At 39.1% G+C, this 27,355-nt stretch overlaps 1 protein-coding gene across 2 annotated transcripts in view; it reads left to right on the forward strand.

Annotated features, from left to right (window-relative positions):
- Positions 1-27,355, forward strand: part of ADCY8 (adenylate cyclase 8) — a 139,340-nt gene that overhangs the window by 92,516 nt on the left and 19,469 nt on the right. Inside the window, exons 8-13 of one of the 2 annotated variants that reach the window (XM_064442079.1) lie at positions 1,322-1,519; positions 8,451-8,551; positions 15,723-15,924; positions 20,401-20,490; positions 21,873-22,045; positions 25,703-25,784. In XM_064442079.1, coding sequence (XP_064298149.1) covers positions 1,322-1,519; positions 8,451-8,551; positions 15,723-15,924; positions 20,401-20,490; positions 21,873-22,045; positions 25,703-25,784 — 846 coding nt within the window. The remainder of the gene's footprint in view (positions 1-1,321; positions 1,520-8,450; positions 8,552-15,722; positions 15,925-20,400; positions 20,491-21,872; positions 22,046-25,702; positions 25,785-27,355) is intronic. The other variant, XM_064442080.1, reaches the window with a different exon arrangement.

The following is a 27,355-nucleotide window of genomic DNA, read 5'->3' on the forward strand; positions in this document are numbered from 1 at the left end:
TGCCTGTATAATGGGGTCTTAAGTTACACATCAAAAGATGGAATACAAGAAAACAAGATACTAACTGTGACTAGAGAGTCCTTGGACTTTATTGTAAAGAAATTTGTCACTTGGGGTTCAACAGTGGCTACTTAAGACCCATCCTGTGTTTTAATGTGCTCTCCCAGATTTGTTAGAATGTAATCGATGACTATATTTTTAAAACAAGCAAGGGAAACCTCCCTATACTATTCGCTGTATGTAATCCCATGATCCAAAAGAATTGGCTTTCCAGAGAAACCTAGTGATAAATCCAGCCCAAACTCCTGTTTCCAACAATACAGCAGAAGATCTTTCCAGCAAGGACCTATGGGATAACTTTTCTCAAGCAGAAGTGTATTTCTTGTTGATAATAATTCTGAAATGTCTTATGCTGTGGTGTATGAAGGTTTTTATCTTTTCAATTCAGTAACGTTTGTTAACCCTTGGAAATATCACAGGTAGTAAGGTTTATTTTCCCATTCAGTGGGAAAGTGCTACTTCACTGTGGTTTGTGTCATGAAATGATACCATGAAACTGGACTGAGTTTTTCTCTTTATGAAAGCAAATTCTACCTCCTTCCTGAAGGTGAAGCACCCTTCATACTATCTCTGTTGGCTTTCCTTTGTGAAGCTGTGCAAAAATTTTTTCTTTCTTTTCATTAGTCAATGAAATACCAAAGGAATAATGCATTTGAGATAATATGTAAAATAATAATATGAATTACAGTTAAATTAAATCATATAGCCTAACTGTAATCTAGACTGGCTGAAATATACCAGTAGTGAAGAAGATATTACTTGAAACCCATGCTGAAGTAATCAGAAATGTCACCTTCTTCACTCCTGCCTAACAGGTCTGTTCCTTAACTACACACATCCAGTAACCTTAAGATCAAGAAAAACATCATTACTCCTGTTTTGTGATTTCTTTTTTCTGTAGCTTCCATTCTTAGTTGTTAAAACACACCATTGAGTTAGATACCCCGCTGTGATTTTGGTGTGTACTCCCCTCATGCATGCTTTAATAATTAATTAGCAGAATCTGGAAAGGGGAATGTATTCCTAGTGTTCAGTGCAGCAGAAAAGCTCCTAGTCTGTAAAAAAGAGGGCATTAAAGTACTCCCCTTAGTGTACTGTGTGTGTTTAGTGGAACAGACTTATTATTTTACCTTCTATAGATTTCATTGAATGAATTGCATGGAATGCTGTAATGGTTTGCAATGCAACATGATCTAAAACATTGCATTTTTAACCCAAGGGGACCAGCAGGTTTATTCTGTTTGCATGTGCTTTCCCCTAGACTCTGGCTGCCCTAACAAGAAATTCAATAAATCTGCTTCCAAACCATCTTGCACAAGCTTTGCATGTCCAGTCTGGGCCTGAGGAAATTAACAAGCGAATAGAGCACACCATCGACTTACGGAGTGGCGATAAATTGAGAAGAGAGCATATCAAGCCTTTTTCACTGATGTTTAAAGACTCCAGCCTGGAGCATAAGGTAGCTGGGTCTTGGTAGCTGCATTATTTGCAACTTAAATTGTAATAAATGTCCACTGAAGTAGAGAAGCTGTAGGTTCTACCTTGCACTGTTTGTTTTCTGGTTTTGTTTTCCTTTTTCTTTGGACTGAGCTAGAGGTCATAATAGACAGTGTCATGACACAGGTGTTATAATGCTGCAATGATTATATTTCATTGTTGGAAAATGCCTACACTGAGCAAACTCTGCTTCTGAAAACAGCCATTTGCCGGGTTTCGTTTGCTGTCTAGTACAAGCAGTTTTCTGTCAGATGGCAGGTTGCTTTGGCACAGTGATTGAGCATATTAATAAACTGACACTTCTATTCAAAACATATATCTATATTTATATAGATATGTTTCTTTCATTTAGTCATAGGATCCATCTGTTGTCCTCTAGGCAGCCACTATGTTTATTTCAAGTCAAAACTAATTTGTCAACTTTTTGTTTTAAACATCCTTTTTTTTAACATCTGCTTCTAAGAGATAAATATTTTTGTGTCTTTGCTACTTCTGAACAGCAGTATGATCTCACTAATTTCTCTTTCAGTCTACATCCAGATGTAAGTTATACATTAAAAAAGATAAGGCAATGGGAGAATTTGCCTTACAAACTGGTGACATGGGGCAGGTTTGCACAGATCTCAAATTATTTCATTGACTTGTGTGCTATTACGATGGAGCAACAGAAGGTCTGCAGCAGGATGTGCACTTAGACTGAAAAGAAAGAAAAATAAATGGGAATTGCAAGCATGGAGGCCCTCTTCTCCATCATCACTTTAATGTCCAGTGGAAAACAGACTTTTTTACTTGACTTGTGGGAGACCAGTCCTCAGGTGGTATCAGTGGTGAGAGCTTAATGAAAACCACTAGAAAAGAAAAATTCTGCCTGAAGTACCTTTAAGACCTTATTTCACAAGCAATCCTGCAGAAGGAAAAAGAAAGGTTCGTTTAACAAAAAGAAAATATTCAATTTCCCCATGAGAATATTTATGATATTAAGATACAAGGTAGAATCCCCAAAGCTGAATCAGCCACTACTGCTGCAACAGAAGATATGAAGGTATATCTTTCAGTGCAGTCATCGTGCAAAGCTGACAGGGACCCAGAGGAAATGAAACCCAAGATTTCTGATATCCTGTGAATTACTATCTAAAGGCCTAGAAGTCATGAATACTCTTTAGTCTTTTCAAGGCACAAGGTCAAAAGATATGGTGAAAAAGTCTAGAAAAAATAGCATTTAACCTAGAAGGTGGGGGGTGGTATATTAGATATTTTTTGTGTGTATGCAAAAGAGGAAACAGCCTTGTCCCAAACAACTTACCGAATGAGCAAGCTACTCAATGATTCACCTAGTCTTACATTACTATTTAATAAAAATGAGGCCTGAACACAGGCTGGAGCAAAGGTGCATCACCCAGAATCAGATCTTATATTCAGAATATATACTTTCTTGTCATTTTAGACTTCACAGTTAACAGTCACAAGGAAAATCTATACAGAAATGGTAGATTTTCATTTAAGTGCAATTTAAGCAAGGGGGGGGGGGGGAACCCCCCATGCTTTAATCCATCACGTTACATAGGAGAGATTTAAAAAATGTATTGCATTGCATCTGGATGACAAAAAGTCTATTTAAAAGTCAACATTTTGAGCAGTTTTGATACATTTTCTTCTCAGAATAACATTTCCATTGACAACCTGTGCTGCAATGCTTAGAAAATGGTGCTTTCATTCAATATTTCCTTAGGTGCTAGTCCCAGCCAGTAAGCACAGGCAATACAAACACAAAACTCTGTCCATAACGTGGACTCAATCTTTATTCTGTCCTCTAAATCAGGATGGTTTTTAGCATTACACAGGAGTACAGTTTTAAAAAATATCAACACTGCTTTACTTGCTCTGGTTCATCTACCTCCAACAGCTGCATAGTTGCTGGTCAGGAACCTCTGTGCTTGTGTTCAGGGTGCTGCAGTATCATAGGTGCGCTCAGAGAAGGATGGAGAATGCATCAGGATGCCATGGGCCGATGTGGGTTAAGGAAATATGAATCACAATGTCCTCTTCATTATAGGCAGGGGCAATGTCTTGTGAGACCATGTGGGAAATGTCCCTTCTCTCTTTGTCTCTGCAGTTATTACAGGTTTGTCCCAGGCAAATCTAATGTTAAACCATAGTCTACATGCAGTCACGAGAACTGTTTTGCTACAGAAAGTAACTATTTCCTCTATGTTGTCTTATATTACTATCACTTTCTCCCTTCTTCCTGTCCATTTAGGAAACAATATAACAAACTCAGATTTAAATTGGAGTCTCATGAAGTTATTTCAGAAGCCTTTCCCTCTGCTCTCCCTACCCCTAGTCTTTCAGTCTGGCCATTAATATTTTGCATCTGCTTACGTGACCCTCTACATCAGCATCTTGAACCTCTCCCTGCAGTGTTGCTGAGCAAGTGGGCAGTAGATGCTTGTGGATGTCCCATCTCCCACTGCTGTTTTCATCTGCTGGCACCCACCTTCTGTTCAGACCAGTGGCAGCTTCAAGTCAGAGGTAGCTCTGAAGTAAAGGAACTTCTCCTATGTAAGATCTTGTGCCCTCATGTTTAGCCATCACACTTCCAGGCAGCACTGCAGTCTTCCTAATATTTTTTTTTAATCTGTAAGTAGTTTTTACCCCAGACTTTACAGTTATTCCGTAGGCAGAACAACCAGTACCCATAGCTGAGATCCTGATCAAGAAGTGTTATGTTAACCTCGTTCAATGAGAATTGTGTTAATGCTCTCTACCTCAAACCACCAAGAAGTGAGTAACCCTAAGAAGAATAAACTATATTTCTTTTTCCTGCATTAGTAACAGGACTACCATCCCGTGGGATCATAGACCTGAAATGTCATGCTGGACTTCTGTTTAAACAGTCTGCATTGTTACTGGTTTTTTCATTGTAAAACAATTGCACACAGCAGATTTATGCTAGCAATGAAAGTGCTGGTTTTCTTCTTTTAAGGTTTCAAAAGGTAAAAAGAAAGAAATAATTTCTGGAATCAGCATGACCAAAACTACCATGGGAGCTAGCATATTTCCTGATTTCAGTGGTTTAAATGACTGGTATATCACAACAGTTTAAGCCATTGGTACATCGTCCCACTCCTCTCTTATCTCATTGCTCTGTGTCCTTCTTGGTGACAGAATAAATGTACATTTCACAGCAAGCAGTAATGGTTACATTAGCAAATGGGTTATCTCCCTGAGGCAGTATGTATATTTCCACATGAATTTCGTAATACTTCATTTTTCAGAAGATTTGTGTAGGATACCCACATGGTGTATTTTATAGGGGTTTTTTTACTTAAATGGACTAGCCATTACTAACCTGTATTTCACACATTAGCACTTGATATTTCATGTAGGGACTAATTAACTCTCAGTTTTGCTAAAGGTTATTTTCACAAATAAAACATAGGGAGATAAGGCTAAACACTCATCACAAGAGAGTACTTCTAAAGGTGGCATCAAAACACACTAAGGGTTTGCAGATATGTAATAGTTCATTGTAGCTGTACGCTTCTATGGGAGAACTTACCTTGGGCTGCATATCTCCGGGACACAGGGCTCTACCCACCCTGGGGACAGTGATGCACAGACATCAATATGATGGATACAAAATGCCCGTTTATTTAGCTGCGTCACACGCTTATATAGCTCTTGCGCCTGCTGTTCCTGCCACTCCTATGGGGAGGAGTCTATCTTTCCGTCACAGCCCGTGATCTTCCAGTCACCGATCCCTGTCTATTCCCCTGCAGTTCATAAGGAAAATCTGATACTACTTTAGATGATTTCCAATCATTAAAAGATAACATATGATGCTCTGCCTTAATAACAGTGACTTGGAAATATCAGTACCATGTACTTTCATACAGGAAAATGCATAGTAAGAGGTCAGGGAATTTTATACACTGGTAGGGTTTTCGTTAAGGAAAGTTTCCAATGGAAAGATTTGCATAAAGTGTTCTAAGTCTTCTTGCATATTTATAGTGGGATCATAAACCAGACTGGGCTTAGAGGTAAAATATCTACAAATTTTCTGTGAGGTGAGCACACCGAAAATATCAAAATGGCTTTGGATTTTACAGTACAGGTTTTCTTAGGTCAAATATTAGACCTAAATATCTGAGTTTCTCCATTTCAGAATTTCTGCCGGGTAAGATAAATAGAAATTAAATGAGCAGAAAAAATATTTTCCCCTTCTTGCATGCTGTATCCTTGCAGACATGGGCCTCACATTTTCACTTCAACCCAGGAACTTCCAGTGGCAAGAAGGTCTGCAAGAAGCACTGATCAAACTTTGGGCCTGTTCAGCATCTTCTTTTTTGTCATTGGTCAACAGCTGTATCTGTGTCTACTCTTTGGTCTTCTCAGGAGTTCATCCATCTCTTCTCCTCCCTTGGGCTTCCTGATATACCTCCTTCTGTCTCTCTCCTGTACTGCAGAAGCTTTTCCAGTGGCACAAACACCAACACTCTACAGAAAAAAAAATATGGTCTCCCTTTTCATCCATAAGGTCTTATCTGACTCAAAGAGCAGCAATGAAGATAATACCAAAAACCTTCCTCCCCAGTTCACAAACACTTTCTCTAGGTGAACATGTAAAGCCTGTTGTATTACTGGTACTCCCCTTTCAAAGAGCCCTGGGAGAGGACAGGCAGGGAATAAGCAGCACTACTTGGCAAGGGAAACCTGGCCTTTCTTATGCAAGCTCAGTTTAGGCTAGCTGGCTGGGCTCGCCAATAGCTGAACAGTCCTCCCCACAACAGTGCAGGCAAATGGTTCAAGTCCCACGGGAAGCAGGGTGAGCCTTCACTGCGCCACAAGCAAGTCATGCCAGGGCAGGTAGGTCTGTGGGATGTTGCAGCTAAGGTTTTCATTGCAGAGTAGGTCACACCATGACTGTTTCTAGTTGTCTCTGCAGCTCTAGGTGGCTACATGGCTCCCCATACTTATGGAAGTGCCTTGAGGCTTAGGCTATCCTTCAATTACTTCTCCAAGTCATTAAGGGATAGACTGCTACAGAAGTGCTATGTTAATCATCGGTGTTTGTGCTGCTTCAGAGATACTAACAATTTCTCATCACAACATTGTTACTGATTAGACCACAGCATTCGCCCTTTTCACAAAATGCTCGACACAGCAGGAAATTCCATGGTTGTGTTTCATTCAATTAGTTTGCTATAATTTCCCTAAGGAACAGTTGGGATTTCATGTTATATTTTAAAGAACGTACCTTTCTTTTTCCTTTTGGTTCTTTTTGTGCTGCAACAGAAGAAAAGCCCTGGTCCGTTATTTAAGCAGACTGATGGGGTTCTGTTTTCCTGCACATGAACCCACAGTCAGTGCCCCTGGGCTTCCAGCAGCAAAATGAAGTGGAGGTGCCTGAAAATCATGTCAAAATGATACTGCCTCTGCCAACAGCAGACACAGGGTATAATCACAGGAGATGAGGAGTCAAAATAAGGGCCCCCAACAAATAAACCCCACCTCTTACTCATAGCAAATGGGAGCAGGGAAGAGTGAAGCCTTTTTCCTATTTCAAGAGCTTGAGACTGTTTTGACTAGATGTTTACAACTGAGATGAAGTCCCTACAGAAGGTCCATGTAGTGAATATAATCTAAGTCTAGATAGGATCTTCCTTCAAGAGCAGGTTAGCTATAAAATGTGATTCATAGCTGGAGTGTCTCAATGTATGTTCCTGATGCATTTCTTAATTGGTTTTAATTTTTCTCAATTATAATGCTTTCTAGGCATTTATAACTGCAGTTTGCCTTATTTCCAAATTGCTGGAGAAAGACTCTGATATCTGATATCAATCTGAGTCTGATTTCCTTTTGTTCTGCACATGTAACTCCTAGCTCCTTCAAAACTGCAAGAGAATAAGTGAAATGGAGTTATTGTTCAGAGGAGGAAAAATGACCAGGGCAGGCATCCGTGGGATTTTTTATTAGGTGAAGAAAACTTAGTGGCATCAGTATAGGATAAAGAGTTTTACAAAAATATATCTATGGACCAATCTTCATCTGCTGTAAACAACTGGAGTTTAACTGAATTAGCACTGATAAATACCAGCTGAGGAATTCAGTTGTGTTTCTACTTCAACTTATCCACTGTGATTCACTGATGTATCTGTTACTCCTTTTCTTGGTAACTCCCATAAAAGGGAAACCTGCTAGCATTTCCAGTGGTTTGATATGCTGGAGAAAAATACTTTTGTAGTAAAACAATAATAATACACCTCAGATGGTCTTTTAAAAAGTAATACTTTCATTTTCTCCTTGGAGAATGCACCTATCGCCAAGTTCATGCACAGCCTCTGAATAAGTTAGGATGCAGAGATCATGACCCACATCCCAAATAGTCACAGAATGTCCCAAAATACATACTTTTCTTCAAAAAGAAAAGTAAAAAAGAAAACAGACTGGCCTTAATTTGGCAAACACAGAGACACCTCCATGACCTCATGCATGCAAAGTCTCAGCTGACTTCAGTGCTTGCCATCAGGTGAGGAAACCCATGGTTCCTCTGGTTAAGCTATTAAGTATTTACTGTTCCACTCAGCAGCACAAGCCCCCAGTATGTACCTGGCGATTTTCAAAGCAAACAATTTTGAAAAAGTGGCAACCAAGTAAAATAACTTTGTATTGCAAATTACAGGGTTTTGCTCTCTTAGATAAAGTATTTTATCAGCTTATTAATGATTTATTTGTTGTGTTTAATTTTTAAAAACAAATTCAGGTTTATTGATTTATTAGCACTTCCTGCTCATTTCCCCAAATTCTCCTATGTGCATCAGTCTTTATGAAACTACTGCATGGGTTAAAAGCTAATTTACCCTTCTGTTTGTTGTGGTTTTTTTTTATTCTAGTATTCTCAAATGCGGGATGAAGTATTCAAATCAAACTTGGTGTGCGCATTCATTGTTCTTGTATTTATCACCGCTATCCAAAGCTTACTTCCTTCTTCCAGGTAAATACAGAAATATATCTCTTTATATCTGAAGGTGCTCTTGGGGAAACAGTGGCATAACATTTCTAGGACTGAAGTGGAATGAACCAATAAAATCTGCTTGTTCCACAAAAAGTGTTTGGAAATATTTTTTCAGTTTTTTCCCAATATTAACTGCTTTTGTATCACATTATCTGCAACTACATGTTTTCATGTGAGACAGCAGCATCTACTCATATTATGTTTTTAAGCAGAACCCCTTTGGGGATAAGTGGGAACTGCGGGTTACAAAGGTTTGACACAGTATGGCCTGCTGCTTCCAGTGTTGAAGTAAAGCACAATCCCGACTTACAATGGTGCCTCTTTGCTAAGTGACTGGTAATCCCCTTGGGATTCAGTGATTGTTTTGGTTTTGTTTCTTGCATGCTACGTAAGAAAATTGTACTGTTGTGCTTTGTTGCTGATGATAAGTATTACCCTGCTGGGGAAAGTAATCTTGTGCCATGAAGAAAAAGCAACGAGGTGATCTGGTAGATCTTTTCTCACTTCTGCTTTTATCTGGGGCTGACCAAGCAACAACTTCCTATCCAGGTGACAAAAAGGTGACATAGCTGAGACCTCTGTGTCCACATGTTTCACACAGTCAAACCCATCAACTGGCATTTTTGTCTACTATTTAGTAGTGAGGACACAAGAGTGTGTACAAGGCCTAAGGTGAGTTTTCTAGCATCATAGCAGAGACAGCAGAATATGATTGCCACTAAAAGATGCCTCTGGTCCCATTTGGTCTTTGGCAGAGCAGGTGCTAAAAAAGAAATGCCCAGATGAACATAATTCTCAGGTGGTTTCTGGTACTGAGAAGATCCTTAATTTATCCTGCCTGTAGAATAACCTTAAAAATACAGTATTTGTATAAGAAATAAGGCATGTATTGTGTTACAGTAATCTAGCGATATTTCTTGGATCATCTCTGGAAGACCGGGTTCACCATGTTTATGTCTAAGAATACCAAAATGGTAGTTAGGTGCAGGCAGGCAACTGCACTCTGCAGAAGTGGTGTCCCATGTATTTTGTAGTTCTCATCTGGGAAAGTACCCGGAGTAGTCCCTGACCTTCTGCTGTTCCTTATGGGCTATATTGCTCTAATGCTAGCAAGTTTGTTTGCTTTTTTAAAGTTCTTCTCCCAATACACATTCAAAATTCTTCACTTCTGGTAGCTGGTTTTGGTTTTTTCATTTTTTTCTCAGTGTGTACAAGAAGATTTATGAATCTTATTAACCAAACCTGTTTTCCAAAAAGATTTCTGCTGCTATATCAATCACTGTTACACCAGCAAAAAAACATGACATTTTTTCTATCTGCACAGATTCATCTCTCTTAATTCTTGTGAGAGTGTCTAATGCTGTTGGAATTAGGGGAGAAGGAGTCACATAAGCACATTGCCTGCAGCTGTCTCACTTTCTGGTTTCCCATCTTGCACCACGGTCTTGTGTTTTTGTCTGCACTTCACAAATGTTTTTTGGACCTTTCCGTCACTGAATGTTGAAGAGGCTGTAAATATAAATAGGTTCAAGTAAAGATTAGATAAATTCCTACATGATAAGATCAGCAGGGCTTTTAAAACAAATTGTGGAAACTTAGCCTCAAGAATGCCCTTAGAGATTGATTGCTGGAGCATGGCAAGATGTTTAGGGAAATAATATTTTCCACTATCCCTTTTGAGAGAGATTTGGAGCCACACGGGTTCTTTATGGCAGTTCTTATGTTCTTTCAGGAGCTGTAGATCACTGTCAAGATTTAAGAAGGCAAATTTTGGTCTTCATATTTCAAATTTTGATACTCTGCTTCAAAATTCTGTTTCAGTCTTAAAAAAACGTGCTTGTTAAATGAGCAGAGGTCAACAGCTGAACAACCTTAAAATAATAGGATGAGGGGTTCTGAGTAAGAAGATTTCAATATGCTTAAACTTATTGAATGAGGAAGTAATCTGGCAATCCAAATTTCCTAAATTCCAGTTCTAAAAACAATTCAAGATATGAGCACATAAACAAGCTATTACAAAGTTAGGCAGGATTTGGATGCAGAGAGTGTTGGAGATAACTGCATGCTCATGTTATACCTCTAGTAGATATCAGAGAAGTAATCTACCACAGTGGAAGAGCACGGATATAATTTCCATGGAACAACTAATAAACTATAATTCACGCTCCTCATGGTAACTTACTCATTTCCTAACAACACATTTATGTATCTTCCGGTGAATGCTTCAGTGCTGTGTTGAACAGGGATGGAATTTTGTATTTGCTTAAGTACATGTTTGAATATTTTTGTGAGCTGAGTCTTTTGGGGATTTCTGCAAACACGGTGAAAGAAAACATTATTTAAATAATCGGAAAACATATCTTACCAAGGATCTTCAGGGAGTTTCCCAGATAAGTTGCCTTAGTCTGTATGTTCAAGAAAGGAAATATCTTTCTATTATTGCATCTACTGTGTATGAGAGTTTCAGAATTTTATCTCAGTTTATATCTGTCTCCCATAGGATAAATATTTGATCCATTCATACTTTTCCCTGACAGGGCAGGCACATCACTGAATTTAAAAATTTTTGCAGTAGTTTTTATTCTTTGAAATATTGAGCTGGGGAAATTACTCTAAGTGACATAAATTAATGCCATATTTCTGCTGTAATTATCCTCTATGAAGCCATTAAGTTACATTGCCAACCTTGCAGTGATTCATCTTCTCTGTCTGAGAGGCCTGGGAGTTTGATTCATTTCCTGCAATGAACTTTCTGTATGCTCACATGGGCAATAGATCATACTAGAGTAGACTGCTAAACTACTCTTATTTCTGTCAGTTTTTTACTGGGTTATCCTTGTGAAGGGAGGAAAAAATATTTCAGACTGTTATTCCCTTAAACACCTGCATCTTCCCTTTTAGTAAGTTTTCCTTCTGTCTCAGCTCTTGATTTGCAACTGTACACAAGAAGGAGGGAAGGCAAAAGCTCCATTTCAAACTTCACTTGATCTTGACAGTAAGGGAACCCCTAGAAAGAAAAGCATTTGGTCTAGAATCTCTTCTGAATAAAGAGGGGATCCAACCCAGGTGTCCTAATTCTGCAGGAAGTTCATGGACAGAAGAGTATTATGGCTGTTTGTTCCTATTCCTCTAACCTTGGCTATGTCTTCTGCTGTACTTGATCCTATCAGCATGCTGTTAACAAAATCTTTGCACAGATACTGGATGGATCCTCTAGGAGGTCATGGGTGTGCAGGCTTCAGTTTTGTTTTTATCTCAAGCAGGCTTAGACAAAAGACAAACACATCGGTGTTCAAACAAATACAGTAGAAGGATTTTTGTTGCCTATATATTTATTATGAACAAATACAAGGCCTTGGTTTCTTAGGCACCTAAGCAGTTATGCTGCATTTTGAATCGACATCCCAGACTTAGGTCCCTAGATGCCCCCGTTATAGTACCTCAACTCAATAGCACTGGGTCTTACATGTTTGGCAGTCCAAAATAAGAACTCATGTTTAGTGTCCTCAGGTCTTACCTCTTGAGGCTTGACCCTAATCTTTTTGAAAGCATTTACTTGGTTTCATTTAGAGCTGGATCAGGTCAGGTCTGCAGAATTGGTAGGCCACATCTGCGTATATAGACTGTCTATATATATCTGAGATATAGATAGAAACTTTCAGTTCCAAAGAGGATCTCAGTCATTTGGCTTTGGGAAGCAAGAAGGCTACTGCAGAATACTGCTGAGGGAACTAATCTCACCTAACTATCTGTCAGTGTCCATACCCTGGGTTCAAAGTAAAGCCACTGGAGAACAGGTCAATCAATGTATCTTAAGGTGTATCCACCTGAATAAATGTAAGAGACTACTGTGCAGTGAGATTAATTGTATCCTAAACTACACAGCTCTCTTGATGAGCCCTCTTGACTCTCTTGACTAGTTCTCCATGAACATGTTGTCCAGCTTTTCCCTGGCTTTATTGACTGGCTCTCCCTTGGCTTTCTGTGTATTTCCACAGACAGAAGGTGCTTTCAAGGCATCATTGCGTTGTATATCTACTTGGGACTTTCAGCAAGTCCTGACACTCTTCCCACAAAACTTTTGATTGCTCCAGTCTTTGTTTCCTCATTATTCACCTTTCCCTTCATAGTACAGTTTGTTTTTACTGGCTACATTGTTCCTTCTTTCAAAAACAAAATTTACTTCTGGGTGAGCTTGCTGGAGAAGATGGGACTTTTTTGGGAAGCTCCACTGTGTCCTGTATTCAGGTGACATACAAAACTCTGACAAAGCTTCTTGGAATGAAATGTGAAACCAAGTGTAAGATAACATTTCGTACCAAGGGTACATCAACAGAACAGTGTCAAAGCTAATATAACCACATGGAAGCTCTCAATGGAAGTTAATGCATAATTCATCTTATTTCAGTTCACTAGAGAGAAGAACTTCCATTTTGATATTATTCATGTTTTATTTCAAAAAGTTTTCTAATATAATTTAACACTACAGAAAGTATCACTTGTGCATATATATCTTACAGCAGTTCAGACATGTTCCAAAAGAAAAACTCTCTGCTAACTACAGCCTTGTTTTCTGTTTGTTATTTGTTTAACCCATTTTCTTTTCTGGACTCCTACCTTGCAAGTCTCATTAATTTTGAGGTTCTGAGAACAGGAGCTGTATATATAAGCCATAGCTGCGTTACTGTAAATTATTCTGAGGCTTGCATGCTGTTTTCAAAATCTTATGCCTTGATCATATTTCTGTGTTAGTTTGGTTAATTTTAGTAGGTGGTAAACAAGAAAGTTTGAAGAAAATCGCATGTTATTCTACCCTGATAATTTAAAGGAGTCACTGTCCCAGCAGGTCTTTTTGGGTGATCAGAAAGGAATAATATTTTTGCAAATGTTTACTTTAAAACACCATCAGATTTAATGTATATCAATCTCTATCATCACAGCTAAATTAGGGCATTAAAAATCAGAACATTCTTGTAAGAGATAATATTTAAAAATAAGCAGGCTAATGAATACCAGAGTACAGTTCTGCACTTAAATCTCTTCCAGTTCAACACTTGTATCTCACGTGTTCTTTATATCCTTTCCCTCAACATGACCAACATTTCCCCACATATACTCTGACTTCTGCCTACTTTTTCCAAAAAAATCTTTTTTCCTTTTAAACATAAATATTTTCATTTATCCTGTTTTCTCAAGGTATTTTCTACAAATATCAGTACTGTGAGGAAGATACACTCACAGTTTTCACATAAACTACCCAGTTCGTCTTTGGTGTCTCCTTGGTGCAAATATTTTGGACTCTATCCATCACCTGCAAACATGGCCAGAGCTAAGAAATACCAGTTCCGACACAGACTGATTCTCAAGCTTGTCCTGCTATGTCCATGTATCCTCTCCTGCCATTATCTCAGTGTGGTTTCCTCCTCTCGTTGGCTACCTGTTAGCTTAAGGTGAAACTTTCTAGGGTGGAAGCTTTAGTTAACAGGCTCAAACCACAGATCTGAATTCAGAACTGTATGAGTTTAGAATTTGCTCTTCTAAAGCCAAATTTGAATAGCCTAAAATTGAGGAGAATTTCAGGTAGGTTGAGATATAGTCCATTCATATTCAGGGAGTGGATGTGGCTGACCTGAAAAACGAGGAAAGAAGAGCGATGTTGATGTTTTCAATTCTATTTCCACCTTGCACCCTTAAATTTGTCTTACTGTAGGGCACAAGTGTACAAATAGCATCGCAGCCTACCCGAAGAGAAGAGGGATAGGTGATAGGTAGCAAAATCTGAAACTTTATGTTTTCAATAAGACAAAACATACGTTTAGAGAAGGCTTAATGAGCAGAGTACAGCTTACCTACATTCAGCACCTGGAAATGCAGAATTCTCCCTGTAGCATCCTGACAGTCCACTTCCAAAGATTTTTTTCTGTTAGACATTATGATTGAATTACTGTAGTGTACTGGCACGTGTACAACTAGGTTACTAGATATTTTAATCATTCAATTCAGAGCCTCAAGTTTAATCATTCTCCTTAGAGCAAAAAGGCAAGGGAAAGCAGAGTGAAGAAGGGAGAGGTTTGCAGAAGCAGTGGAGTTACTTTTTTTTGCATGGGTTTGATCTTTGGAGAAAGAGACACAGGAAGACAATGATGGCACAAATGGGGACAAAAAAACTTGACTTGTGAAGTTCTGAGTGTTTTCTTCTCAGCAAAGTAAAATGATTTACTGCATTTCCCAACCACGTCAGTTTCTCGGTTGACTTCAGGCCCCAGCTTTAAGCAGGAAAAAGGAATACATTTAGAAAAATATAATGAAAGTCAGACTAGAATAAATTATGGGGTTTAACAGTTTATTCAGAGGAATTGATCTGTCTATTCTGTGTACACACTTAACAATACTTCATTAAGGATCACATTTGCAAGAACAAAGTTTATAGAGTATGCCAAATGACATGTTTTATTTAAACATGTTTGGATCATAGAACACCTTTTCATCTGTTTTGCATTTTAAAGGGCTTCCATGAAAACAGTAGATCAGTTCTTTTGCTTTTTTAGAAACCAATGACATTCTTAGCTGCAGTTGATCCACTATTAATTAAAATAAGGGGAATCTTTTACTTCTGTAATTATTATATCCTGACTTACTCCAGAAAACAGGCTGCATTATTGCTTTCCCTTTAGAGTCTATGACCCTCATAGTAAGAATTTAAGACCTGTGTTGTGCTGTATACAAAGTACCATGCTACTAAACTACCCCCAAACTAACCTGCTAGACTGGGAACCAGGTCATACATAAGAGGCATCAGGATCCTGCAGGTTTAATAGATTTGCTCTAAAAGAAATTTAAGGCACAACTGAGTCCCAAAAGAAAGGGCATTCCTGCCACTCAGACTCTATATAGACAGATAGAGGCACTGGCAATGATTTCCCTGGCTTGTTTCTTCAACAGCAGTTTCTCAGCAAGAAACCATGTGAAACAATGGCAGACCTATGGAACATGAACCAATCTTTGTTTTCATGTGTTTTTTCCTAGACTAATTGTCTCAGATTTATGACAACTGATTTTTTCCTAGTCTTAACTGTTACACATTTATTTTTATTAGCAGTGGTATTGTGCTGAGGTTTAATGCTGGGTTCTCTGTTTTTTTTCTTCCCAGGGTGATACCAATGGTCATTCAATTTTCTATTCTGATTATGCTGCACTCCGCTCTTGTGCTAATCACTACAGCAGAGGATTACAAATGTTTACCCTTAATGCTCCGGAAAACTTGCTGCTGGATTAATGAGACCTACCTGGCCAGGAATGTCATTATATTTGCATCCATTCTGATTAATTTTCTTGGAGCCATCATCAATATTGTAAGCTTATAGGGAACCAGGGAATATTATACAGGAAAAGACGATTTATGAATTATTAAGCTTGCTACAGGACTTGCTAACTAATGTGTTTATAAGCAGTTATGATTTGAATATAAAAGGCAAAGTACCACAGCTTCAGGAAATTCAATCTGTTGCTGAAACTATGTATTTCTGAAATATCTAATTATTTCTCCCTCATGAGTATCATCTGTTTTTAAACCCTTTTGCTACTTTCTGTTCAATATATCTACCCTTTGAGGACCATGTTGGTATACTTTCTTAAACACTGTCAACCCAAGTAATTCTCATAGATACTAAATTCTTCATCTCACAGTTCTCCCATTAATTAGATTAAAAACATGAGAAATATCAATGAACCCACAAAATACCTTCAAAGAAAGGATGGAGCAGGTCAAGCTGAGCCAGTAACCACAGCATTGAAAAAGAAGTTTAAAAGCATAAAATCTAAACATACTTTGCCTTTGCTCATTTAGTGGCTTGACAAACCCCTTTGGCCCAGGTTCAACTTAGCTGAAGTACCAAACTACAAGCAGAGTTACTCTCAGGTTACATTATAGTCAGTGCAGAAAAACAGGCATCCCCAAAGATTTCTTTTGATCATGCTGGTCCCAATAAGGGAAATTTTCTCTCTCCACTGCCCACACAGGGAGTTTAGTCTGATTTACACATCTCCACTAAGACTCTCAAGCATGACAGATCTAGAGCAGAGTTTACCAGTATATCTCTGAGAAAATGTATGTACCAAGCTTTGCTTAGTAGCTTTGTCTAGATAAAAATATAGATAATTTAATACAGTGGGCCTAGGTCTATACAATGACACAGGGTAAAACAGTAGGGACTTATATGCAAGTACAATAGAGCCCTGATTATCTGGATCTCTTCAGAAATATTGGGGCAGGTTTGCATGAATTAATCAGCTAAGGAGGTTGATGTTATCTACCTGGACTTTAGCAAAGCTTTTGATACTGTGTCCCACAACATCGTCCTAGAGAAACTGGAGGCTCATGACTCAGACAAGTGTACTCTTTTCTGGGTAAAAAAACTGTCTGGGTGGCCAAGCTCGGTGATTTGTGGTGAACAGAGTTAAATCCAGCTGGAGGCAGGTCACGATTGATGTTCCAGCACTGAAAACTGACCAGGGCTCAGCTTTGGGGCCAGTCTTGTTTAATATCTTTATCAATCATCTGGATGAGGGGATTGAGTGCACCCTCAGTAAGTTTCCAGATGACACCAAGTTGATCTGCTTGAGGGTAGGAAGGATCTGCAGAGGGATCTGGACAGGCTGGATACATGGGCTGAGGACAACTCTATGAGCTTTAACAAGGCCAAGTGCTGGGTCCTGCACTTGGGTCACAACAACCCCATGCAACGCTACAGGCTTGGGGAGGAGTGGCTGGAGAGCTGCCCAGTGGAAAAGGACCTGGGGGTGTTGGTTGACAGCTGGTTGAACACGAGACAGCAGTGTGCCCAGGTGGCCAAGATGGCCAACAGCATCCTGGCTTGTATCAGGAATAGCGTGGCCAGCAGGAGCAGGGCAGTGATCGTGCCCCTGTGCTCAGCACTGGTGAGGTTGTACATCAAATACTGTGTTCAGTTTTGGGCCCCTCACAACAAGAGGGACACTGAGTTGCTGGAGCGTGTCCAGAGAAGGGCAATGAAGTTGGTGAAGGGTCTAGAGCACAAGTCTTATGAGAAGAGGTGGAGGGAACTAGGGTTGTTTATTCTGGAGAAGAGGAGGCTGAGGGGAGCCCTTATCGCTCTCTACAACTACCTGAAAGGAGGCTGTAGTGAGGTGGGTGTTGGTCTCTTCTCCCAAGTAACGAGCGATAGCACAAGAGGAAATGGTCTCAAGTTCTGTCAGGGGAGGTTTAGATTGGATATTAGGAAAAATGTCTTTAACGGAAATGGTGGTCAGGCATTGGAACAGGCTGCCGGGAGAGGTGGTTGAGTTGCCATTGCTGGAGGTATTCAAAAAATGTTCAGACGTGGCTCTTTGCGACATGGCTCAGGTGGAATGGTGGTGGTGGGTTGACAGTTGGACTTGATGGTCTTAGAGGTCTTTTCCAAACTTAATGATTCTATGATTCTATGAATTAGGCAGATTAATATGTCAGACAGCTTTGCTGATGTTGAAGCCTGAGCCAAGAAGTTGGTGAATACCTCACTGATAGATTAAAAGTAATTTTTTCATCACTGTTTCCTCCTGTAAAGCACATTTTTGCTATGGATGTAGCAGTGTTTTTTCATCGGAACTTTTTTCTTTTTAAATATTTATTTTCATCTAGATGATACCAGGAAAACACTAAGTGACAGTAATAACAGTAGCAACTATAACAACACAACAGCAGCAATAATTATCCTGTAATAATCAAATAATTATAATTATTATATCATTGGAGTAAGTATGTTGAAATCTGATACTTCAAGGGTTTGCTTCATCTTTTTCTAACAGATTTGAGATTTTATTATGTTCCATTGCTGTCATTCTTCCATGATTGCATTTAGGTTGCCAATATGTAAAGATTCAGCATCTGCCTGTGTTTTTAGTGATACCAAGCAGTCACTGATATGAGAGTTAGTCAGAGAAAGAATAATGTAGCCATTGATTGCTATCCTTACAGAGAAAATATAAATACAGTAAATGACAGGAAGTTCAATAGGGCTGAAAACTTCCTGAACATAAGGACAGTGGTACATTGTGGTATAGATCACTAAGGAGAGTTGCAGAATTTAGGGATTTTAAATTGTGTTTGACAAATATCTGTCAGGAAAGATTTTGGTAGAATTAATCTTGTTCTTGAAACAAGATGATCTCTAACGTGCTATCCATACCCAGTTTGCTATGGATGTGATGCTAACAAGATCCTCCCTGACGTGTTGTGGATTATTTTTAAGATTGCATCCATTGCAATCTTGTGGGATGGCTAATCCAAAAACAGTCAAAAGAAATATAAATCTTTCTACTGTCATACCAGTGGGTTTCTATAAAGCAGTAAACAGTTATATTTATTGTCATACATTTAGAATGGCAATGACTTGAGTCATTGAGTCCTACAGGAAATCACAACATTCATATAACCTCATTATTTCATATGTCAAAATCCTGCCTTAATAATACTTTGCTCAGGAGGGATCTGCGTGCATTTAAGAACAGGGAATGCCGCTCAGCCTCGCAGCTGTATACATCCACTGAGTTCAAATGCACCCACTTGGAGGGTACTAAGACTCAGACGCTTTCTAACAAGAGCCATAAGGCTTTGGTTTCACCAGGGGAGGAAATGAGTCTTGCAGTTCTTTACATCAAGTGTATTCTTATTGCTGTAACATTAGAATAAAGTTCCTGATCTTGAAAGTCTTTTAAAAAGACACCCAAAGTGGTTGTCATGGCACTCTGCCACACACAGAGGTTCTGTACACCTCATAAACTTTCAGAAGGTACCATTAACTATCTGTTGTCATGGAGGACTGCACAGACAACCTAGATAATGTTGCTGCACTGCAGAGATGACTGAACTGCTGAAAGAACAAACAAGAGAGTTCCAAGTTCAAAATTCATTAGAATGTAATTATAAGAAATTGGGCCTCATTAAACAAACTCTCTAACTCTGTTGGAAAGAAAGACAGGGGAACTAGCTTGTACATACCAGGTTGATGAAAAGACCTAGCATAAACATCCAGATTGGATTAATATGTGTTAATATGTGTAACAGGAGACTCCATCTGCTTTAACTGACAAAATATGAAACGATTAAAGATTTCTTTCCTGTATTCTAAGACCATAATGTATTGCAACTCAACATTGCTGTTTTGTTTACATTTAATACACTTGGTTTGAAATACCATTAAAATGAATGCAGGTCATAACAGTGAAAGGCAGTATTACATTCTCAGAACCATTGTATCATGAATGAATTTTCTTTCCCTTCCATTCTAGGCATGCGAAGTTGCAGTTCTAGGACTACATTATGTTTTGGCACAAGCCAATTCCGTATGATGCCATGGGATTTTGTCCCACATCTAGAAGGATAACACTGTCCATAGCAATGTAGCAGAAAAAACTGCTTGCAGACAAGTGCACACATGCAGCCTGATTTTATCCTCCCAATTTAATATTTTTCTCTATAGTTTATAGCAATAGTGAGAGGGTAATTCTTAAGAGTCCAACATCAGTCCTCTTGAAACTGCCAGAGAAGCTCATATTTCACCTTTGGCAACAAGAGAGCACAGGAAGGCTACTCAGATGTTGAATGTCTGTAGTATGAATAGCTCCCCCCTTTCCATTTAATCTCCACAGTATGTTTTCTTCCTGTCCATTTAATCCTTAGTGCCAGTTAGGGAGCTGGCACAGAAAGGAGCATGTCAGCGAGTTCCATTCCTAAACCCATCCATCCAGCCATACAAGCATTTAGCCACCAGTGCACAATATAGCCCTGATTTTGTTTTCTTTCTTGACAGCTATGGTGTGATTTTGACAAACCAGTAGCCCTGAAGAATGAGACATTCAATTCATCTGCATCTTTTACAGACATCTGCTCCTATCCTGAGGTACTTCTAAGGGTACTTTTGAATCTGAGGCACAGATACACGAAGGTTACATGGCAACCACTACCTGGAATCAGTGATGTGTGCACGGGTGGTGGAGTCAGGTGCCTCAACAGCACTGTGAAGCTGAACCTTTACTTCTACCCATATGCTGATAGAAAAAGCAGAGGCGGATTACAGAGGAATTAATCTTATTGTCTAATGGGACATTAGAACCAAGCTTCAACCTTTGGACTTCATACAGAACCTTTTGTTGGAAACACATCCAGCAATGATTCAATGCACCTACTGCAATAAAACACACTGAATTCCTAGGAAGCTAATGGAGACTAATTCCTCTTACATTGCAAAAACCAGCAGTTATTCTGCTGTATTTATTTTAAATTTGCATTTGGAACAAAAAGAAATCCTCTCTCTGATGAGCAAGCAGATAACAAAATCAATAGGTTGTTCATGTGTAGATATAAGAAGTATGCTGTTTAAAAAGTTATATGGCTGTGTCATGATACTGCCAGCAGTATGTGGCAAATTTTAGGGATGCAGACTTTCCTACAGAGGAACTGTACTGAAGAAAAACTGTACTCAGAAAAATGAATGCTATCTCTCCTAAAGATGTATGATAGGAATTAATTTAAACTACATTTGGACTGTGGGTGTTGGTGTTTCTATTTTAAATCTGAATGGCTCATGGCCATGATTGTCTCTCTATATCCAGTATCAGCTGCGTGGATTGCATTTGACAGATGACTAATCATTGAGAAAAATGAGACAAAGATGGTATTAGAAAGTAAGATATGAATAAAACTTCCAGGCATCATATTTTAAGAAAGTAATATAACTAAGTTAGAACTGCAATATTAAAAATAATAATAATAATTTAAAAAAAAAAAAACACAAAAAAAATATGCTCAAACCTGTGACTTTATCCTCTCTGCAAGTAGCATGGGAAAAGGATTAAAGCAGGAATAGGATTCTCCCATCCTGATTAATGTGGGTCTTATGGTAGTTCAGAATCCAGAGGAATATAAATTATTTTCTCTCAGCTGACTTTTTATCAGTAAACTATTACATCTCTCCCTTTTCTCTTTTCAATATACCATACAGCATTTCCCTTCTAATACAATGAAAATGCCATAAAGGCACAGAGAGGGATTTGTGCTAACATGGAGGCAGCATGAGAAATAAGGAATTTGTAATTTCATATTCTATTTTAGCAAACCCCTTATTTTCAAAGTGCCCTGCACCCTAAGAAGGCTTAGCTGAGCACTGAAATCCAGAGCGATTTTTTTTTATACTTCTGATCACTTCATCATCCATGTAAATATTTATGGAGTTAATATGTAGTCACTGATCACTGAAAGTAACGACTGCTGTTTTCTATTCAGTATTTTGTCTTCACCGGTGTGCTGGCAATGGTGACTTGTGCAGTCTTTCTTCGTCTCAACTCTGTCCTGAAGCTGGCAGTACTTCTCATCATGATTGCGATCTATTCTCTGCTGACTGAGACCATTTATGCTTCCCTTTTTCTGCAATATGACAACTTTAACCACAATGGAGAGTAAGTGTTCACAGCCCCTTTTAGGAACTGCTTTTTAATAAGGTAATGGGTCAAGTCTTCCCAGAGTGTATACATATAGCACAGCACCATAGTTAAGTATGGAGTGGTGGTTGCAAAAGGCAATGACTAATCCAAAAAGATTTGTAATGTGATTCTTTCTCAGGCCTTTTTATTAAAATGTTCATTTTATAAGGACATTTAAGCATTGAGCAGGGTTTGTCTTTTATGTTTCCCATAGCCTATCCATGTTGCTAAAAATATGCATTACAGTGCATATACATTGGTTGATTCTATTCTTGAAAACTCCAGAGATACTGATTGAAACTCTTACCTCAACTTCAGACAACAGGAGTGAACAATTGCTTTAGTTTATTAACTGAATAAATCCAAAATAAAGCATCTAGTTGTAAAAGATATAAAGAATACAGGGATGATCCTATTTTGTAGGAGTGCGTTTGAAGGACAGACTACTACTCCCAGGCTTCCTTCCCAACAAGAGGAGTTAAAGAGGAGAAGAGAAAAGCCACAGTACTTAGCAGTCAGATGCACATTAGGTGTTGCAATAGCTGAATCTAGAGCAGCAGTGATTTACCTCATTCAGAAAAACACTTCTTCAGTCTTTGACACTTGACAAATTTGGTATTGCAGTTGCGGTGCTTGTAAGTGCATGCCCAATGAAGATCCTCGGAATGACAGAAAAGTATGGATTTGCAGTACAATTAGTTCTCACAACAGCCACATCTTTACAAATAGCAAGGCTCTGCACTCATGTCTTTCCTTACTAGCTTTCTACAGTAGCAGGCACTACAGATTTGGGATCCAATTCCTTTTTCTAATGCTTGTTTAATATCTTTATCGATCATCTGGATGAGGGGATTGAGTACACCCTCAGTAAGTTTCCAGATGACACCAAGTTGATCTGCTTGAGGGTAGGAAAGATCTGCAGAGGGATCTGGACAGGCTGGATACATGGGCTGAGGACAACTCTATGAGCTTTAACAAGGCCAAGTGCCGGGTCCTGCACTTGGGTCACAACAACCCCATGCAACGCTACAGGCTTGGGGAAGAGTGGCTGGAGAGCTGCCCAGTGGAAAAGGACCTGGGGGTGTTGGTTGACAGCTGGTTGAACACGAGACAGCAGTGTGCCCAGGTGGCCAAGAAGGCCAACAGCATCCTGGCTTGTATCAGGAATAGTGTGGCCAGCAGGAGCAGGGCAGTGATCGTGCCCCTGTGCTCAGCACTGGTGAGGTTGTACATCAAATACTGTGTTCAGTTTTGGGCCCCTCACAACAAGAGGGACACTGAGTTGCTGGAGCGTGTCCAGAGAAGGGCAATGAAGTTGGTGAAGGGTCTAGAGCACAAGTCTTATGAGAAGAGGTGGAGAGAACTGGGGTTGTTTATTCTGGAGAAGAGGAGGCTGAGGGGAGCCCTTATCGCTCTCTACAACTACCTGAAAAGAGATTGGAGTGAGGTGGGTGTTGGTCTCTTCTCCCAAGTAACGAGCGATAGCACAAGAGGAAATGGTCTCAAGTTCTGTCAGGGGAGGTTTAGATTGGATATTAGGAAAAATGTCTTTAACGGAAATGGTGGTCAGGCATTGGAACAGGCTGCCGGGAGAGGTGGTTGAGTTGCCATTGCTGGAGGTATTCAAAAAATGTTCAGACGTGGCTCTTTGCGACATGGCTCAGGTGGAATGGTGGTGGTGGGTTGACAGTTGGACTTGATGGTCTTAGAGGTCTTTTCCAAACTTAATGATTCTATGATTCTATGAAAGATTTTCCCTTGTGTGAAAATCTTAGAGAATTCAGAGTAATTTCTATTCCCTGTGTCAATGAAATTCCCTAGGGACTTTTATCACAGAGGAGTAAGAAAGAGCCAGAAATATCATCTAGAGTAGCCAACAGCCCAAGACATAGGGAACTCAGCTAAGATGCTCCACACTCAGGACAAGGATCTGAACTTCAGCTCTGTCATTAGGGAGCATGAGGTTCAAGGCTGTGTGACTAGAAATTTAGCTGTTTTCTTAGCTAAACCAATTAGTTAAATAAAAGCTTTTGCCACTCCCTGTGAAAACCCATCTAGCTCCTATATTTGTGGCTATAACTACATTACCACAATATGCAATAACAGATTACTTCATTACTAAGACCTTTGAGTTTGTTGCCTTTAGCAAGTGTACAAGCGGTCCTTCTGGAATGAAATCTTTGGGAGGTTGTATTTCATACAACTTCAAAATGGAAAACATGTGAATTCCAACATATTTGCAGACGACAAAGATGTTTCTTGACTGTCTTTTGGTCTATACTTATGACTCATCCCATTTCCTCACAGTAAGTTCTTCATTAGGCCTAGAAGAAAGTTTCCTTTTGGTTTAGTCTCCACCATGCTCTGCTCTTTCTCTAATTTCTCTGTCATGGCAGCCCTCCTCTGACAAATATCACCTGATCTTTTTTCCAAAATTACTATGGAAAATGGATTCAGGGTCTGGACTTTGCTTCATTCTTAGACCTTAAGGTAGACAGAAGACTGTCCCAAAGTCTCTTCCAACTTCCAGTCCTTCTTTACTCATTTATTAACTTTTTTCACAACTTCAAGCTTTAATCACCTCTCATCCATTTCCTCATCTGTCCTCATCTCCCTTCAACAAAATAATTGCTAAGTATCCATGCTTGAGCTGCATCCAAATTTACTTCTTTCTCCCTTTTGCTTTACTATAAGATTGGCCCTACCAGTTCCCCAGCCTCTTCATTTATGTCTTCCCATGGGAAACATGCCTTTTTAAACCCCACTGATAACACGGAGATACTCACTTTCTTCCATTTTGTCATCTTTCCAAATAACTGAAACTTCTCCGCATACTTAAAACCCCCTTTAACTGCTCTGGACCCCTCACCTTATTTTGTCACTCTTTCTTCATGTTCCACACACAGAACCTCAGTGATTTCATACAGCAGACTTCATACAGCCAGTATCTTTTTGGTTTACCGTCTTTGCATTCCTACTCTCTGCAGGATTTTCCTTTACTTCCCCTGTCATAGGCAGACATTTGTTCTCTGCATTCCTCTTTGTGGCTCAGTAAAACAAGCCCTAATTACTGTTTGCCATTTTTTTAATTCCCCACTGATCCACACTTCCTTCCTTAACTCAGCTGTCATGTTCTCTGAACCTTTCTCACAAGACAGGGATGTGTAACTTTCAGCACCTGTCTTGGGCTTCATTCATCTTTTATCTCCAGGCCCATTCACGGGGCTTTTACTTTCAGTCTGGAAGTTTCTCTCTCCCAGCTCCAGCCTCAATCTTTCCCCATCCAGATTGCACCTCCTGTACTCTGCAGGGACTGTGGTGTTCATCATTGTTTACCAGACTCCCAAGAAAAGAGACTGACTGACACACAGCTTGCATATCACATTTGAAAGAGAACGATCATCACCTTCTGTGTACCTACAATTTAGTTATTTAATCCATTTGTCTCCAAACAGTGAGCACTCCAATTACACTCCTGTTCTCTTGAACTAATTATTGCTAAGTTCAGTTTCAAATACAAGGGATTTTTAAAGAACAACAACAAGTACCAGGATGCATTATGATATGAAACTTCTGAACAATTACTACACTGACAAATCAATAACTGTACTTTACTTTGGATTTTTTTTCCAGCACAGACTTCCTGGGTACAAAGGAGGCGTCTTTACTACTGATGGCAATGTTCCTTTTAGCTGTATTTTATCATGGTCAACAGGTAATGCAAATATTTTCTTTAACCATTCCCTGTATCACTTGCAATTACAGGATGTGACATAATTACTTTCAAAATACCAACTGCCTTTTTATTCACTTGAGCGTATGACCTCTAACAATTGAATAAACTATATGCAGAATCTGATTAAAGAAAGCTCACATCTGACACTGCCTAGCGTTCTTAAAGAACATGTGCAATATTGTATTCAGCAATATGCAAGTTATATTGCATTTTCTAATAGAAACTGAAGGAACAAACAGGACTTCATTTATCTTAGGTACATGTACAATTCCAGTGGCATTGACTGCTTCAGTGCACTTGAGTAGGCATAAAACCAAAACAAAGAAAGGGAATAACAAACAGTAAATAACAAAACTCCCATGAAATAGCTTAGTATGTTCATAGAGGGAAAAAACCCCAGATTTGAGGAAATGAGGAAAATTTCTGGCTAAGCACCAACACTAACTTCTTTGGGTCATGGACCACTTGCAAGAAGTCTTTCACATGGACCTAGATCATAAGCAAGGTTTAGGGACCTCAAAGATTTAAGCTTGATATCCTCAAGGAGAAACTGAGAAACCAGGTATTTCAAGAACCCATACACAGTGCACAGGGAGGGTGAAGGATGACAAATTAAGATTTAAAACAAGTGCATTGAGTAAAAACCACCTAAAGCAGGGTGTTTTGTTCACAGTGCTTCTGGTTGGCAACCTTTAGGCTGCTGCATGTCAAACATGCTGACTTCGGGAAGTTTCTGTTCGCATAAAGGCAAATGGGACCATTGATTTAAAGGAAGCAGCAACAAAAATTGCCTTTAGACATTGTTCTGCCTGTCCAACTTGCTTAAAGATTTTCCCTTCAAGAACATTAGGCTGATTAATACCAGCATTTCTCAGTCTTAATTTGAGTGAGGCAATGAGAGGAATGTTGCTGTGATTAATAACACAATATTAAACACTTCATTAAAATATTATAATAACTTTATAAGTTGTACAGGTACCTACAGGCTCCATTCCTTCCACAATAGAGCAAAAATAAAGCAACACCTAAATAGTGTAGCAATTTTCTTCAATTTTATCTTCTTTTTGAGGAAATGAGGAATGAGTAAGTAGGGCAAGGGATGAAACGCACTTTGTGCCCAGATTTAAGTTTGACAGAAAACAAAGTACTTTGACATATTTTTATCAAGACATAAAGCCCATTAAGGGAAAATATGCAACAAATAAGAATTGCACATCCCAGATTTGTGATAAGCCTTATAATATTCCCAATTATTCTTAATATATGCAAAGATACAAATAGAAGGGTTGGCAATTGTCTAAACTAAGAGTAACTACTAAGAAATAGAATGCTGAAGGAGTTTAGGTAAAGCAAGGATTAGGCAGAATCCAGGCAATGCTCTTCAGGATCACAGTTCTGAGTGTAAATGTCTGTCTTCTACAAAAGCCTGACCTGGAGTCTTGAAGAGTATTTTTCAGCACAGAAGCCTGTTAGCACAGCAGAGTCTTTTTCTATCCTATTAATCTTCCATGTTCCATAAAACAGGGTGGCTGCACTCAGACTACCCTTGG

This window comes from Phalacrocorax carbo, chromosome 2, assembly GCF_963921805.1.
Source record: "Phalacrocorax carbo chromosome 2, bPhaCar2.1, whole genome shotgun sequence".
NCBI lineage: Eukaryota > Metazoa > Chordata > Aves > Suliformes > Phalacrocoracidae > Phalacrocorax > Phalacrocorax carbo.